This window comes from Nyctereutes procyonoides, unplaced genomic scaffold (genome assembly GCF_905146905.1).
Source record: "Nyctereutes procyonoides isolate TBG_1078 unplaced genomic scaffold, NYPRO_anot_genome, whole genome shotgun sequence".
Taxonomy (NCBI): Eukaryota; Metazoa; Chordata; class Mammalia; order Carnivora; family Canidae; genus Nyctereutes; species Nyctereutes procyonoides.
The window spans coordinates 58,340,286-58,357,040 of record NW_026575135.1 but is presented as its reverse complement, the minus strand read 5'-3'; the positions used below and the strand labels follow the sequence as shown (position 1 = coordinate 58,357,040).

Below are 16,755 nucleotides of genomic sequence, written 5' to 3'. Positions count from 1 at the left end.
AGATATTAGTAACAGAACTGGAATTTGGACCCTGGTTTTTGGATCCTATTAATAAGTGCATTCTTCTCTGCCATGAGCAGTTAAAAGAAAGATGAAGAAATGTATAGGGAGTCATAGGCAGGAAATGGACACAGAAACAAACGTCAGTGGATTATATCCCCCTCTTGTGGGCTCTTTAATTATTGCCATTAAAGACAGATCTGTTGTATTTTCAGAGAGAGAAGCTGGAATGGAAATTTTATTCTTGGACTTGTGTTCCTAGCCATTCTAGTTTGGGATAGTTCCTTAAAACAAAACATAAATTAAAGGATTATGCCTACTATTTCTGTTCTTTGATAATGAGTGGTCATATGTACTTAAGAGAGTAAAGTAATATTGGTAATAAAATTTTTTATCAATTGATATTGGTACCTTAGCACCAGCTGTTAAAATAAGGCATATAAATTAGCTTGCTCTGTCTGTTGCATCCTAGTATGTTTAAGAAAATAGTTTTAGGGCAGCCCTGGTGGCGCAGCGGTTTGGCGCAGTGGTTTAGCGCAGCGGTTTAGCACCGCCTGCAGCCTAGGCCGTGATCCTGGAGACCCTGGATCGAGTCCCATGTCAGGGTCTCTGCATGGAGCCTGCTTCTCCCTCTGCCTGTGTCTCTGCCTCTCTCTCTCTTTCTGTGTGTGTGTGTCTCTAAGAATAAATAAATAAATAATCTTAAAAAAATAGTTTTATTATGCATAAATCTTCTAGTTAGTTCTGTCTAGACTAGCAAGTTTAATTTTTCATGTGTATTTTTTCTTTTTTTTGATGAAAAATTTTAAAAATTTTTTACTTTTATTTTTTAAAGATTTATTTGAGAGAGAGAGTGCAAGCAAGCATGCACAGAGAAAGGGGGGAAGGGAGAAGCAGACTCCTCACTAAGCAGGAAGCCCATATGGGGCTCAGTCACAGGGCCCTGAGATCATGACCTGAGCCGAAGGCAGACTCTTAACCATCTGAACCACCCAGGTGCTCCATGTGCATTTTTTCTAGAAGCATCCTAAGGATCATCATCACACAGGTTTAGAAAAATAGTTACTGTTCAGTGTACATAGTTATCCATGATTGCATGGTACTTTTGTAAGGCTTCCAGGCCATTTCTTGCTTTCTGAGAAACACATAGCTAAGTCACTGATAAATAAAATTTTTAGGGCTTTGGATACTGCCACCACTTCTGTCACAGTTCCATCTCAAAAACTTCTCATTTGAAAACAAAGGCAAAAATAGGTCTATTCACGTGCCTGCTCTAAGGCAGACACAGTATAACACTTCAGATGGCCCTTATGTTGCTCAGACTTGTACCAGGGCAGTCTTGGTAGTTAACTTGGTTTTATGTGATTTTTCCCCCCCCTCTAGGAGATCAATGAGACCAGAAGGAAGCATGAAACTCGCTTGGTAGAAGTGGATTCTGGACGTCAGATTGAGTATGAGTACAAGCTCGCTCAGGCCCTTCATGAGATGCGAGAACAGCATGATGCCCAAGTGAAGCTGTACAAGGAGGAGCTGGAGCAGACTTACCATGCCAAAGTCAGTGGTCTCCTTGAGCTCTGAGAACCCTTACTTCCTGTCACCCTGAAGAACATGAATTGATGTTTGCTTAGTTCTAATTTTCTTAAATGAGTTCCCCTGGTCTCTCTGAAAATTAAAAATGGACTTAAAAAAAAAAAGCTTTTCTATAAAGTAAATATTACTAGAGATTATTCAAAGAAAGAGGTTTATTTCACCCTTATCAGAGGTAAGGGTTTATGTTTTTCTCTGATTGGCCGCTTGAGTCAGGTCATAATGGTTAAATCCAGGCATCTGAAAACACGTTTCTTCCTATAGCAAGTACTAGTCATGTTGTTCTGCATATAACAGTGAGGGTTAGACAGCAAGTCATTCTGACTTCCATGGCATCATTGTTACATAGGTTGTGACTTGTCACACTTCAGGCATTTTTGAACAAAGGCCAAATGGAAGGCCAAATGGAAAGTCTCTGATATTTCTTCCTCTGCCACTGTTATTCATTTAAAACATATTCTAGAAACTTCCCACGTGTGATCATACAGATTATGCAAAAATTTTTAACACCGAGTACAGACTTTCCTGGTAAATTATTTTATCCCACTGTGTTAAATGTTAGCATGATTTGATTATAAAGAATTCTTAGTTGAAGACTTAGAAAAATTAAGGTCATACAGGTGTTGAATGAAAGTAATTTCTATTGAATGGTCTCAAACTGTTGATTTTGGTTTAATCCATTTTATGAAGTAGTAATTGGCTAGTGAAAGGGAGGGATATTTGAAACCCTATATTGAATTGTCTTGACACTCAGTGCTAGGCATTGTGCTGGGCAGTGAAGTGAAGGAGCTAAAGTCTAAGGTAGAATTGGTCAGTCACATAGACTGTGGCCCCAGTGGGAGCCAACAAACAGCAAACATATTCCAGGCATTTGCAGAACAGAATGTTATGGGCATTTGGAGAAATAGGATGTTTCTATCCAGGGGGCTGTTTTTTGCTTCTGAAAGGTAGTGTTTCTATCTGGTGGGACAAAATCTAAAATTAGTACTTCTGTTTAAAGCTTTATCTTCTGTAATTAGATTTGGTGGGTTAGAGATATGTGATGTTTATTTTCCTACAGACATCACCCACAATTAAGTTTCTACCACCCATTCTTCTTTTTATCAGTATTATCTGACACATTGGAGACACAGTAGGTGAAATATCTAAGTAATAGACTTTGGAGAAAGAGGAGTATTACCACTGTTAAGCTCATATATTGAGAATTGAGCCTAAAAGCCAGAAAGACTTTTAAGAGCATGCATACCACGTCAGCAAACTTTCATGATGCTTTCCTGTTTCATCAGCCAGTTACCATCAGGGCTTAGGTTTGAAATGAAATGCCTTGAAATGAATCATACTTCCTTTTTCGTTTGTTCTAAGTCACTAGATAAGACTGTTTGTTTCTTCTTTTAGCTGGAAAATGCCAGACTGTCATCAGAGATGAATACTTCTACTGTCAACAGTGCCAGGGAAGAACTGATGGAAAGTCGTATGAGAATTGAGAGCCTTTCATCTCAGCTTTCTAATCTACAGAAAGAGGTAAGTAAGCCTCTTACTCTAAGAAGAATTGAAGATGAACTTGAAGGTACCTTCACCATTGTCGTCTACCTGCTTTGTTCTGCCGATGTCACTTTTCAGGGAGCATAGTATTTTCCTACACTCCTGTTGCACAGCGCTGTCCTGACTTTTTCATTTTGTGTTGCATAAACATTCTCTGAGTGGGACTGTTATTCCTAAACTAATAGATTATCCAGAGCTAAGGAAGTTTCCCCTAGGAAGTAACATGCTGGTTTATTTCTGGGGCTTACCCCTAGACCCAGGTTTTCTGATTCCTCGAGCAGCCTCATTACACATAGCAGTCTTCCTGCTGCATTTTTCATCACATTTGGAAACCATAGTAAGAAAAACATGCAAAAATTCTTTGTGAGTAGTAAATGCGTTGCTTTTCTAGATAGATTCTCTTAGTGTTTGAACTACTTAATAGGGTCATGGGAAGTAGCCTTACTTGTGTATTAAGAACTTAGCAACTAATTCATTTGTTGGTACCTCTGAGTTACAAATGATTGCATTACTGATTGTGCTGACCAAGTGCCCAAGTCATGCTGGTGTATTCCTGGCTGGGCTAGGGCCGGCATGGTTGCTGCTTGAGATCTGTTTCAGTCTAAGGGTAATGTTGGTATGGGCATGAAGTACACGAACAACCACCTGAAGTGTTCAGAAGGCTTTAATAATCCACTCACCTAAAAAAAAAAATAATAATCACTCACCTTAATTACTTGGGAACAATCTTCAGCTACTTTTTCCCTTCAGAGAGGAGACTTTTGTTTTAAATTTTCCACGTAAGAATAAACTTTACTTTATTCTTGATTAAGCTTTTCTTCCTTTTTGTTTTTTCTTTTTCTTGTTTTTAGTAAAATGTTTTTCTGATTATAAAACTGAGGATATTCATTGTAGGAATTTAGAAAACAAGGCAGACAGTGAATTGCATAAAACAGGGTAATGTAAACAAAATTTAAAAAGATTTACATTTCCTATCATGTACTTTATTATTTGTAACATAAAATATTATTTTAGAGTATTTCATTTTGATAGTATTTTAAAGTTTTCACATAGAGCTGGAAGGGTCTTTTGAGTCATTCAGACACAGACCTCGGTGGTTTAATTACTTGCCCAGAGACTGCAGGTTGATAGCTGGGTTTCTCTCCTAGTTCCCAATTTTTCCATTTACCCCTCACTCTCTTCAAAGATAATCTTTTTTCCATTGCATTATTGTAATAACTACTTTTCAAAAAAATAGTCCCCTGTGTTCTTACTCTGAGTTGACATTTACTACTTTTCTCCATTTAATAAATCATACTCTAGTTATCCCCTTTCCTTCAGTTTCCCATGTCCCTAGTTTTTGTTTTTGTTTTTTTTTTTTTTTTGGCTGCTGCATTTTCCTCTCGATTATGCTAGCTATAGATACAGATAGTGGTCTGAGACTTGCCTGCTGTTAGACACTGATGGGCTGTGAAGCCTGGTAGCCATGTTACCTGATTCAGGTTCAGGGCTGTTTCTCTGTTTGCTTATTCTGTTCTCATCCTTGGAAGTTTTTTTGGTTAACTTCTGGGTAATGGAGTTTAAATGATGTTTGGCAAGGCCCTGAGGGTTTTTCAGGAGCTAAGAGTCCTTATAGAGTAGGTGAAGTACCTTCTTCAGTCAGAATAGTTTTAAATTTCTCTGTCTTTGAGGACCCAGGGGGAGGGGGTCCTTTCCTCTATTCATTACTGATATTAGATTTTATGATAAGTAATATATCTTGTGGAATATCTTCATTAGTTGATAAACTTTAGCCTCCTAGATCATGAAAAAGAAAAAAGCCACCCCTCTCAGTATCATCCCATTTGTATCTTAATAGCATTTAGTGTTGGGTCATACCAGTTTCATCACACTGCCTCTTAGGCCATACAGTTTCCTTTTGGTGATATGACTCATGTTACTGAAGTACTTAAACTTTATTTAAAATTGACATAGCCTTGCGGTACCTGGCTGACTCAGTTGGTAGAGCATGTGACTCTTGATCTCAAGGTTAGAAGTTGTAGCCCCATGTTGGGTGTAGAATTTACTTAAAAATGAATGACAGAATGAATGAATAAATAAATAAATGAATAGTTCTTAAAAAGCTGACTCCAGAAAATATTTTTAAATAAATGGAGATTGTAGCAGTATTATAATTAGAATTTCGTATATTGCTTATAATATTTCTGTTATTTCTGTATAGATTTCTTACTGGCCAAATTAATTGGTCACAGACTTTTTGACTTGGGAAGACTCTCAACTGGCACTTTGAAGGCATCTCTAAAGTTTTGTTTTTCTAACATGCAGATTTGAAATTGCTATTGTAGGTAGACCATAATAAACTAGTACACTTCAGTTATATACCATGAAATAAAAAAAAAAAAAAAGACTGTCAGAAGCCAGTCATAAAATACTTTGGAGTGAGAGGTGGGATCTCACAGATAATCTAGTTAGACCTCTTCATTTTTCAGATGTGGACACTGGCTTAGTGAAGTTAGTTAGGTACAGCCTGCTTAGAGTCTTAGAGCTACTTGTTGGGAGACTTGGGAAGAAGGATCTAGGTCTGCCTCTTACGCTGTATTCTTTGTATTACGCTGTATTCTTTGTATTATGCTGTATTCTTTGTATTTCACTACATAACAGGTGTAATGCAGCTATTGAAAATACAATTCATGTATTTCTAAATGAGTCATGGTAGGTTTTGTTTTTTTCCCCACTTACAGAACTCTGTAACATTAGAGGCAGACAGAGACATTTTGGGTTTACGAATCTAGGCCCAGATGTTACTTCTAAATCTTGGGTACTCCATGCCTTTCATCAACTCTCCTTTAGATTCCACCTTGTTGCTCATTCTGTCTACCTCCCATATCACAAATACAGTGAAGAGGCTGATCGAAGGAGAAGCAGGTTTTGTTTTTTGTTTTTTAAGATTTTATTTATTTGAGAGAGAGTGCATAAGCAGGGGGAGGGGCAGAGGGGGGGAGACATGCAGACTCCCCATCAAGACCTGAGTCAAAGACAGATGCTTAGCAAACAGAGCCACACAGGTGTCCCCTAGCCTCACTTTAAATACTTGACTATCAAGGGTCATTTCTATCACTGCAGAAAGTTCTATCAGACAGTGCTATGTGAGATCTGACAGGAGGGGAGAATTCAGTACTTCACAAATCAGGACACAACAGCAGCGCAGCTGAAAGGTCTCACATTTATTACTGAACCAACCTACTGGTATAGAGGCATAGTAACAGAGAAAATAATTTCCTTGATAAGACATGTCTACTGGCCAGGTAGGAAGGATGTTTCCATATTGATAGGATAGGAACATGTGATCTCCATGCAGCTTAAGTATGTGTGCCAATTATGTTTGCTATTTCATGATGTGCAATGCTTCCTCATAGACCCAGCTTGGTTCTTCTCCAGTGCCTCCTTTTGGAGTTGTATCTGATTTTATTACCAGTTTTCATCTGAATCCACTGGGGAATGGGACGATTCTGCTTTTGTTTCTTGGCCAGGAATCGCTTGATTCTGAAAGTCTTGTGAGAGGACATGGTGATTACAGTCAACCACACACAACCAGGATGGCAGTGAAAAGGAGAGAAGAGAAGTGTTTTAACTTAAATTATATTAGAAGCTTGTGAGAAAAAAAATGGATTTCTTAGTTTATAGCATGGTTTTTGCAAATGCAGTTTATTTATTTAAAGATTTTAATTTATTTGACAGCATGTGAGAGAGCGAGAGCGTATGCACAAGCAGGGGGAGTGGCAGGCAGAAAGAGAGGGAGAGGCAGATTCCCCACTGAGCGGGGAACCCAACTTGGGGCTCGATCCCAGAGCCCTGGGATCATGACCTGAGCCTAAGGCAGACACTAAACCAACTGAGCCACCCAGGTGCCCCACAGATGCAGCTTAAATGCAAGTTCTTGAGGCAAGGATTATGTTTAGTATCACTCTTAAGATGAATGCCTGCTTCTCATATAGAGTGTCAAATGCTACTCTGGTTTTAGTTAATTGGTTGATTATTATTATTATTTTTAAAAGATTTTATTTATTTATGAGAGACCCAGAGAGAGAAGAAAGAGAGAAAGGCAGAGACACAGGCAGAGGGAGAGGCTCCATGCAGGGAGCCCGACATGGGGCTCGATCCTGGATCCCCAGGATCGCGCCCTGGGCTGAAGGCAGCACCAAACCGCTGAGCCACCCGGGCTGCCCTGGTTATTTTTTAAATAACCTTTTTATTTTGGCATAAATCTAGATTTACAGAAAATTAGTATGACAGGTCACCTCTGTCCCTCCCATAGTTTCCCTCACTGTAAGCGCCTTATGTTCTCATGGTATATTTGTTAAAACAAAGACATTACCTATACTACAGACTGTTTGGATTTTTACCACATTTCCTGTTGCTATTTTTCTTTTCCAGGGTACCACATGTCTCCCTGGTCTCCACTGGTCTGTGACAGTTTCTCAGGCTTTCCTTTTTTTTTTTTTTTAATGACCCTGGGATTCTTGAGGACTGGCCATTTACCCTGTGTACTGTCCCCAGTCTGGGTTTGTCTGGTGCCTTTGCCATGATGAGACTGGGGTTATGGGTTTTAGTAAGTGCCCTTCTTGTCATATTGCATTAGGAATCACAGGCCACCCACAGGGCATCTTTGGTGATACCAACCTTCATCACTGCTTAATGTAGTGTTTGCCACTGTCAGATTACCATTTATCTCTTTCCATACCCTGTTCTTGGGGAGCAGGTCCCTAAGTCCAGCTCATACCCTTTGAGGGTTGAGTATAGGAAGCAAACTCCACATTCTGAAGCGAGTATCTATCTGCATTTATTAAGTGGAATTCTCTTAAAGATTTGTCTCTTCTTTCTTATTTATTTATATTTTTATTCATTTGTCTATATTAGTATGAACTCATGGATATTTATTTTATACTTTGGGTTATAATCCAATACTACCTTCTTTTATTGGCTTGGATGGTTCTGTCAGAATGCCTATCATGTCCCCCCTTCTTTTGAGCACTTTACTTTATAGTACTATAAGATGCTCCAGGCTCATCCTGTATTTTCTCTGCTGTATCCCTGGAATCAGCCATTTCTCCAAGGAGCCCTGGTTCTTTTTACTGGAGAATGGTATATAGAAATTAAGATCAGGATGCTGAGTCTCCCTGGTATTGGGGTATCATTGCTTCTAGGCCCTCTTGTGGACGGAGCTAGGTAATATGTGTGTATACTAAGCCGTGTTTACATACTTTTCTATAATGGTGTCTCTGTCCACTTGTATTTATATTAAACTAAGTGCAAGTTCATACAGATGTTTCTGACTAACCCCATATCAAAGGGTTCATTTTAGGCTTCCTTGCTTGCTTATCTATATAGCTTTTCTCTTTGAGAGTGAAAAACCTCATTTTCTACTATCTTTTTTACTTATTTGTTCATCCCTGGTAAAGATGAAAAGCACTTTGAAAATTTTTAAGCCGTAACCTTGTGAGAAATACATGTACTAACTAGAGTATGGTGTTTCTGCACAGTGCAGATTCTCTTTTTGATTTTTAGCCTTCCAGGTTTAATTTTCGCATGGTACCTCTCTCCTGCTCTGATGCTGGTACTTATGATTATAAGGGCCTGAGCTATCCATCAGTCTTTTTTAGTTGATTACCTTTGTCATTTTTTGAGGTTACTGAGATGAATTCTGTCTTGGGTGAAACGCAGAAGAATAATTACCTGGTGAGCCACAAGGTTTCTCAGATGAACTTTCTGGTGTAGGATGTATTATTTCTCAGTTTTTAAATTCCAAATACAAAGTTTCTATATTTACAGTAATCTCTTATGGACTTGTATATAGTCTTGCAGGGAGACTCTTCCTGAGGGGGTACCAGAATCCCTTTCTTTGGTTTCTGAATAGTTCCAGCAGTTCTCCACAACAGTCTTTCACCTGCCATGAGGTTTTTTAATCAGTGAGTTTCCTTTCATTTTTAGTTAATTTATATGTTTGAGTGACATGGCTTGTGTGTGGGGGGCACAGTTGACTTTTTCTAAAACCGTAACTTTAAAAAAAATAAGACTTTTTTGAAAGATTTTTTTTTTTTAATTTATTTATGATAGTCACACACACAGAGAGAGAGAGAGTCAGAGACATAGGCAGAGGGAGAAGCAGACTCCATGCACCGGGAGCCCGACGTGGGATTCGATCCTGGGTCTCTAGGATCGCGCCCTGGGCCAAAAGGCAGGCGCTAAACCGCTGCACCACCCAGGGATCCCACTTTTTTGAAAGATTTTATTCATTTGACAGAGAGTGAGCACAAGCAGAGGAAGTAGAAGCAGACTCCTGCTGAGCAGGGAGTCCAATGGGCTCAATCTCAGGACCCCAGGATTATGACCCAACCTGAAGGCAGACACTTAACCGACTGAGCCACCCAGGCTCAGGTTAAAACCATAACTTTTAAAATTTTGTTTTATTTGGCCAAATACAGAAAAGTTATATGTACATTTCTGACAGTTGCATTTGATGAATTTATCTCTTTCTAAAGTCTTTTATAAGCCAGAACTTTCCTGGGGGCTATATTTTATATTGGAGAAATTTTAGTTTTTAATTTCTTAAAATCAAAATCTGTTTTGTGTTCTAAAGTTAGAGATTCCTTCAGGTTCTTTTTGTTTTCCTCCAGGAAGCGGTTTAAGATAGCTGCTTTGTGCTACTGTTGGAATGTTCTTAGAAAATAAATGTGTTCTCTTGACTCTGAAGTCTAGAGCATGTTTGGAGAGGATTCAAGAGCTGGAGGACTTGCTTGCTAAAGAAAGAGACAACTCTCGGCGCATGCTGTCTGACAAGGAGAGAGAGATGGCGGAAATAAGGGATCAGATGCAGCAACAGTTGAACGATTATGAACAACTTCTTGATGTAAAGTTAGCCCTGGACATGGAAATCAGTGCTTACAGGAAGCTCTTAGAGGGCGAAGAGGAGAGGTAAGCAACTTAGGTGTCACTCTACCTCATAGTCTACTTCTTGCCCTCATCCTTTTTATTTAAAGAGTAGTAACTAGGATTGGGCCTTTGCAAAAATTTTATTTTGACATTTAAGGCAACTTTAAGTATTTTCTACGTTATTTTTAACACCTAGGTGTAGAGGTAAATAGAAATGTATCATATTTCTACCTCAACAATAAAAAATACTGTTCACCCAGTCTTATTATTATTTTAAATGCTGGACTCTGTCAAAATGTGGAGTCTTTCTTGAGCATTAAAATGTTTTGATAATTTAGTATGTTGTAAAATACAAATTTGCTGAAAGACTTCATAGTCATTTTTCAAATCTAGTTAGTGTATAAATTCTTTGATACCTGTTCTTAGAAAAAGTTTCTAAGGGAAAGTGATTTAGAATGAGAAGCCATTCAATTTCATTGTTACATACATTGTGATTGTAATTTTTATAGAAAGAAAACACAGGTATGAAAAAACGAGGAAAAGTATACTAAACATAACCATGGTTGTGGTAGGGTGGTAGTAGGTGGGTTGATTCCTCTCCCTGTGTTTTCCATACTTCCTGCATAATGATTATATTCTATTTCTAGAGAAAGCATTCAAGTTATTATGTTTTTAAAGAACATTATGCACATTCTAGCACAAATTTTATTAAAGATGTATATCAGCCTTGTCCAGCACATCCTTAGTAATGTGTTGCTTTAGAAATGCAGGTGCCCAAAAAGCATGTGAAGGATATTAATATTCTTTTTTCTAAAGTAGGAAGGACATAAGTATCTCATAAATGGAGTGTTTATTTTTCCCATGTAGACTGAAACTCTCTCCAAGCCCTTCGTCTCGTGTGACAGTATCCCGAGCATCCTCAAGTCGGAGTGTTCGCACAACTAGAGGAAAGAGGAAGAGAGTTGATGTGGAAGAGTCAGAGGCCAGCAGTAGCGTTAGCATCTCTCACTCCGCTTCAGCCACTGGGAATGTCTGCATTGAAGAGATAGATGTTGATGGGAAATTTATACGCTTGAAGAACACTTCTGAACAGGTAAAAACACCCCCCTTTTTTTCCAGGAAGGCTTTGCTGGCTGGTAGATGATTGTACAATTGTCATAATTCCTCTGACTTTATTTGGATTTGGTAATCTTCACAAGAATAAGTTTGTCTCCTCCTTTTTGCTTGAATTCATGAAGGAAAGTATACATTAAAATAGGAGGAGGAGGAGGAAGAAGTACACTTACTAGTTTGAAGATTTTCCTCCTCAGCATTTCTTTACAGAGCCAGAGCTGCTTTTCACACTTGGTCATTCTTGCCAGTGGCCTTCCTGAGGCCCCAGGCAGACTTGTGGAAGAGTTGGAGTTGTAAGTGTCAATGGGAGATACTCTATCACAGTTGTTAACTTCAGAAAAGGAAGGTAACGTGAACCCAGGCTCAAATATATGCAGGGAGTATTTTTCTCTCTAAATAAATGAATGAATACTAATGATTTGACTTGTATGAAGAATAGTGTGGAGCCCTATCTTGAAATTATTTGTTTAAAAGTAAACAAAGTATTCATAGGACATTCTGAGGTTTCGAGCTGGAGTTTTTGAGATCTCAGTAGTGAAAGTCTTCCCTGGCTAGGCATCATGGAGCTGGAGGTCATGAAGGAGTGTGAGATGATGCTGGAAGGCAGGTCTGGGGGTTCCATGGAGATGCAGTGGGATGGATGGATGTCACTTTCTGAAGCACGTGTTCAGGATTCGTCAGATGACGTTCATGAAAATCACTCCTTTTCTCACTGGAGCTATTAAAAGTGTCTTTTGTGTGTGTGAATAAATAATTGGGATGGGCAAAGGAAAGCTAGCAGTTCATATAGGAAAGGGAACCGGCCCCAAGCCCTCTTAGTCATGAGTTTAAAAGCTGAAGAACAACAGTAGTCTCTGCTGCTCCATTGTTGTAGTTCGGCTGTTTTTCAGACAGCATAACAGCCCTGTGTTGACTTATTCTAAAGCTGGATTTCAGTCTGGTTTATTCTTATCTTTGAGTTAGAGATGGGTATAGATGACTGTAGCTAATTATTTTAAATACCCTGCACCTTTCTTCAGGTGCCAGGCAGCCCTGGGCAGGTTGTGGGCCAGAGGTGATAGCTGTGACCTGGGACTGGTCATTGGATCAGTGACCCTTTTTCAGCCCGTTATGCTTTGAGGTAAGGGAGTTAAATGTGAGAAGCAGTATAGGTGCAAAAGAAAAAGGATTTATTTTCTTATGTGTTTGCATTTTTAAAGCTTAAAATAGTCAAATATTAGATGTTTATAATTGTGATTATGACCTCTAGATTATGTTGTAAATTTTAAAGACCCACTTGATCTAGCAGTGAATATGGACCATCGAGTTTGGTTCACATCCCTTTTCTTCCAGTTTTGTCTTCTTTAAAATTAAGTACCTTAATTTTAAAACTGTAGCATTGTTGAAGCTACTGTTTTGCTGAATGCCAAAACCATGTTTTCTCTTTATGGTAGGAAAATATGAATCATGGGAAACAGCCACAGAGCTGTCTTAGTTTAAGTGCCTGTGTAAATTCATTTGATTATCCATCACTTTCTGTATACTTGATGTGACCTTGTTTTACTCTGCTTATGAATAGGATCAGCCAATGGGAGGCTGGGAAATGATCAGAAAAATTGGAGATACATCAGTCAGTTACAAATATACCTCAAGATATGTGCTGAAGGCAGGCCAGACTGTTACAGTAAGTGATTTTAATTATCATTTAATTTAACTTCACTGTCTTAACTAACAATTAAAGTAATTCAAGGAAATTTTTGGCTTAAAGAGGAGTGTTTTAGAAATGGGCATTAAAACATCTTTGACGTTATTAAGGAATTACAAGTACTATTAAAGATTTTAAAAATTCTGTCTTATTGAGAGTGGTAATTGACTATTAAAAGTGAAAGTATTGACCTTTGAATTCTTTTTATTTTGTCTACTCCAGTAGATATAAAACAGCTGTCTCTTGACTGGTAATTGTAACCCAGTCTGATTCAGGAGATACTGCTTGACATAAAGAACTATTAGGATAATCTATTAATGCTAAGGTATGCCTTAAGACTTGAGTGACCCTCAGCCTTGGGTGACCCTCAGCATCATCTGGGTAGTGATTTGGTGTCCAGGCCCCACCTCACCCTTAGTCATCATCTCTGGTGTTGGATCAGGGACTTATGTTTTGATTAAAAATTATTAAGTGTTAGGTTTTGTTGTAAACAATCACTTTTTTAAACATAATATTTTAGAGAGGGTAACATGGTTTTTACATAGTGTTTAAGTTTCTAGATTTGAAAAGAGATGGACTTTGTGGTACTCTGACTCTGATTTGGGTTCTAAGTGGTTCACTGTTGCTGTGTTCTGAAACACCATGTCTTTAATAGTTACTAAATTTCACAGCATACTTATTAGAGAAGTTGCTTCATTGAGCAGACACAAGATTACTTTACTTTAACTTCATAAGTAGATTTTAAGAACAATGTGTTAACTTTGATAGATGTGAAAGAAGTCTACATTCTTATCCCTGAAGGATATAGAAGTGACTGTCTCTTTTATCAATCCTTTTTAAAAATATTAAACACATACTTTTAAATTTATGATTGATACACATCTTAGTGTTTAAGATCAAAAGCTCAAACTGGTTAGGATTTCTCTTTTAAAAAGTGTGTTGAAGAACTTGATACCACATTGTGAAAATATCAGATGCTAATTTTGTAATGGTAAAAAATGGGAACAAATATCCTAACCAGACTGTCTTTTCTTCTCTTCAGCAATTATTATAGTGAGAGAAAATTGTTCAGCCCTATTATGTGTCTTATTGAAGCTACATAATGTGGTGGAAAGAATCTGACATTTTAATTCAGAAGATTCAGATTTGAGTGTGCTCTCTACCTCTCTAAAGTAATGTGAAACCATTATGCCAATCATCTGCTTTTTCCACTAGATGTAGTTCCTCAGGGACCAAATATATATATATATATATGTATAGGTATAGGTATATAGATATAGATACATACTATAGGTCTAGTGGAGAATCCAATTATCATATGAAATGTAAATTTTTTTTTTTTTTTAAGTAGCTAGCATTAAATGGGATAAGAAGCTCTTCGGAACATAGCAGTGATAAGTAATCTTAACTATGAAGTTGTACTGGGCAATAGCAAACATCAGTTTAAAACTCTAGAACACAAATAGGAGAAATAAATATGTAACTTAAAATTTTCTTGTAGTTGCATTAAAGAAAAATAGGAAAGGTGTGAAATTAACTTTAGTACTATGTCTTATTTAATGTAATGTATCCAAAATACTATTCTTTCAAAATGTGATCAGTATAAAAAATTATTAGATATTTTACCTTTTCTCTTTTTTTTTTTTTTTGGACTAAGATATTCTCACAGTACATCTCAGTTTTGACTAGTCAAATTTCAAATGCTTGAGGTCACATATGGCTAGCATGTTGAACAGGATAGCTCTGGAACATACTAATTTTAGATTAAATTACCCAACATTTTAGGATTATTACTAATTAATACAAAACTCAACTCAGTGGTTCCATATGGACTAGTGAAAAAGTATTGCTTGAAATTAGGAAAACACTAACATTCTACATGACGCTAACAGCCCAGAGCCAGTTCCTTTTTGTTTTATCCCAGTAAACAACTCCCTGTCCCTTTCTAGTTATAATGCTGATGGAAGATTTCGAAGCTTCAGGTGAGCATCTGAAGAGGACAGCCTCCCTCCTAATCAGAAATTTATAGATTATTCTCTCCATTTAAAATGATATTTGCCTATACTTTTTCTTGTCTTCCTTTTGCCATCATGTAGCCATTTATATTGTGAAATAATTTATGGGGTATAAAACTTTTATGTTTTAATATGGTCTTCTAGAAACCTCAGGACTCGTAGTATCCCTACAGATGAGGACACTGAGGTTTGTGGAGCTGCAGTAATTTGTCTAGGGTTCACATACAGTTTTTCTGACTCAAATTATCTATGCCCTGCCAATACTCTTGCCAATAATATGCATTAAAAACATGGCAAAATTTCCGTGCTTATGAGAAGGGGAGAGTAATTACTTGTTTGCCTATTTCAATAGCAGCCTGTTTATCATTGATTAATGGGTTATTCATTCCTTGTGTGCTTTTTGGAGTTCAGTCTCAGACACTCATGGGGTATGGTGATATTGCCCCTGACTGGAGACATACCAGTTTTATAAGAATATTCTAGATGGGCTGTCTACTGCAGAAGTTTGAGAGGAGTTAGTAGTGTCTCCTTGTTGACTGCTATAGGTAGCTGGAGGATACTGTTGGAGTGGGTCCAAGGGCTCCAAACTGGAGGAATGGTCCATAAAACCCAGAGCTGAGTGCTGACAGGGAGGGCTAATCATTGCTCAGTGAGCCAGACCCACTTTGCAGCTAATCCTTTTGTTCTTTGCAGCAATCCCGTGTATTATAGGTTCTGCCTCTGTCCCATTTTATGGATGAGAATAAGGCCACTTGCACACATTCAACTGACATATTGAGGGGCTAGGAGGTGAATGTAGATGTCACCTCAAGATTCCTGAACATCATCATTTCCATTTATTGGATGGGGAAGCTAAGGCCTACATAAGCTCTCCTGGACACACAGCTAGTTTGTACAGCAGGTCTGAAGCTGGGACACAGTTCTGAGACTTAGAATTAGGGGTTCAAGTCTTCTCATTACATTGCTGTTACTAGGTTGTGGGCAGGGCAGGGTTCTGGCTGGACTGATGCTCTTTTCTTTTCTAGATCTGGGCTGCAAATGCTGGTGTTACAGCCAGTCCTCCCACTGACCTCATCTGGAAGAACCAGAACTCTTGGGGCACTGGCGAAGATGTGAAGGTTATATTGAAAAATTCTCAGGGAGAGGTGAGGCCATTTTGTCAGTACCACTCACTCCACTGTCTGTTCCACTCCAAAGTTCCTTGTGTAAGTGTGATTTCTTCTTAGAAGTCAAACTGAAATGTGAAGTAACTGATTGCTTACACCAGACCAAGGCTGCTGAGTAAATCAAAGTGAAGCCGACTTCACATTTTAGGAATGAAATAGGAGTGTATTGTGGAGCGCTGAGCATTATTATCACAGGCTCCAGTTTCTGCCTCCACTGCACACTGGCTTTGTGACTTTTGGCAAGTTCTTTCACCTCTCTTCGTCTTCATTTCATTTTAAAAGGATAATAAGACAAGTCACAACTGTGATAATACTAATGTAATGGATATAATATAAATGAGATGCTTATTGGGAAACGCCTCAGAATGTATCTTTCTAGCCTCTGGTATGTTACAAGCTATGTTCCTAGCTCTCAGATTATTTATGAAACTCTTTTGAGTTTGAAGATTGTGGAGTGTACATCTGCTTGAGGTTTATGTTTTCAACATGTCATTCCTACATTCTTACGAACCTTCCCTACCCTCATTGTCACGTGAAGACACCCATGCCCTGTGCACACATACACACCTGCCCCCCCTGCCCCCCGCAAAATGGGGCTCTGCAAAGGAGAGGGTGGTTGCAGGTCAACTTGCAGTATCCCTCTCAGGTTGCTTTCTCTGCTCCTGTGATGCCAGGTGCAGACCTACCTGGCATGGTGCTTGGCCCGTTGGCCTCTCTCACTAGAGTCATAAGCACATTG

At 38.4% G+C, this 16,755-nt stretch overlaps 2 protein-coding genes across 4 annotated transcripts in view; one reads left to right on the top strand and one right to left on the bottom strand.

Moving 5' to 3' along the window:
• The window catches only part of LMNB1 (lamin B1), a 59,178-nt gene that overhangs the window by 34,576 nt on the left and 7,847 nt on the right, over positions 1-16,755 (top strand). For all 3 annotated transcript variants that reach the window (XM_055301636.1, XM_055301637.1, XM_055301638.1), the window contains exons 4-9: positions 1,384-1,554; positions 2,983-3,108; positions 9,860-10,080; positions 10,906-11,131; positions 12,710-12,814; positions 15,876-15,995. In XM_055301636.1, coding sequence (XP_055157611.1) covers positions 1,384-1,554; positions 2,983-3,108; positions 9,860-10,080; positions 10,906-11,131; positions 12,710-12,814; positions 15,876-15,995 — 969 coding nt within the window. The remainder of the gene's footprint in view (positions 1-1,383; positions 1,555-2,982; positions 3,109-9,859; positions 10,081-10,905; positions 11,132-12,709; positions 12,815-15,875; positions 15,996-16,755) is intronic.
• LOC129494704 (60S ribosomal protein L39-like) lies at positions 6,519-6,674 on the bottom strand. Its single transcript, XM_055301639.1, has one exon. It carries the CDS (start codon positions 6,672-6,674, stop codon positions 6,519-6,521), a length of 156 nt encoding a protein of 51 aa, XP_055157614.1.

Excerpts from the sequence above, each read along its gene's own strand:
- LOC129494704 (XM_055301639.1), bottom strand. The coding sequence starts at position 6,674 with ATGTCCTCTCACAAGACTTTCAGAATCAAGCGATTCCTGGCCAAGAAA.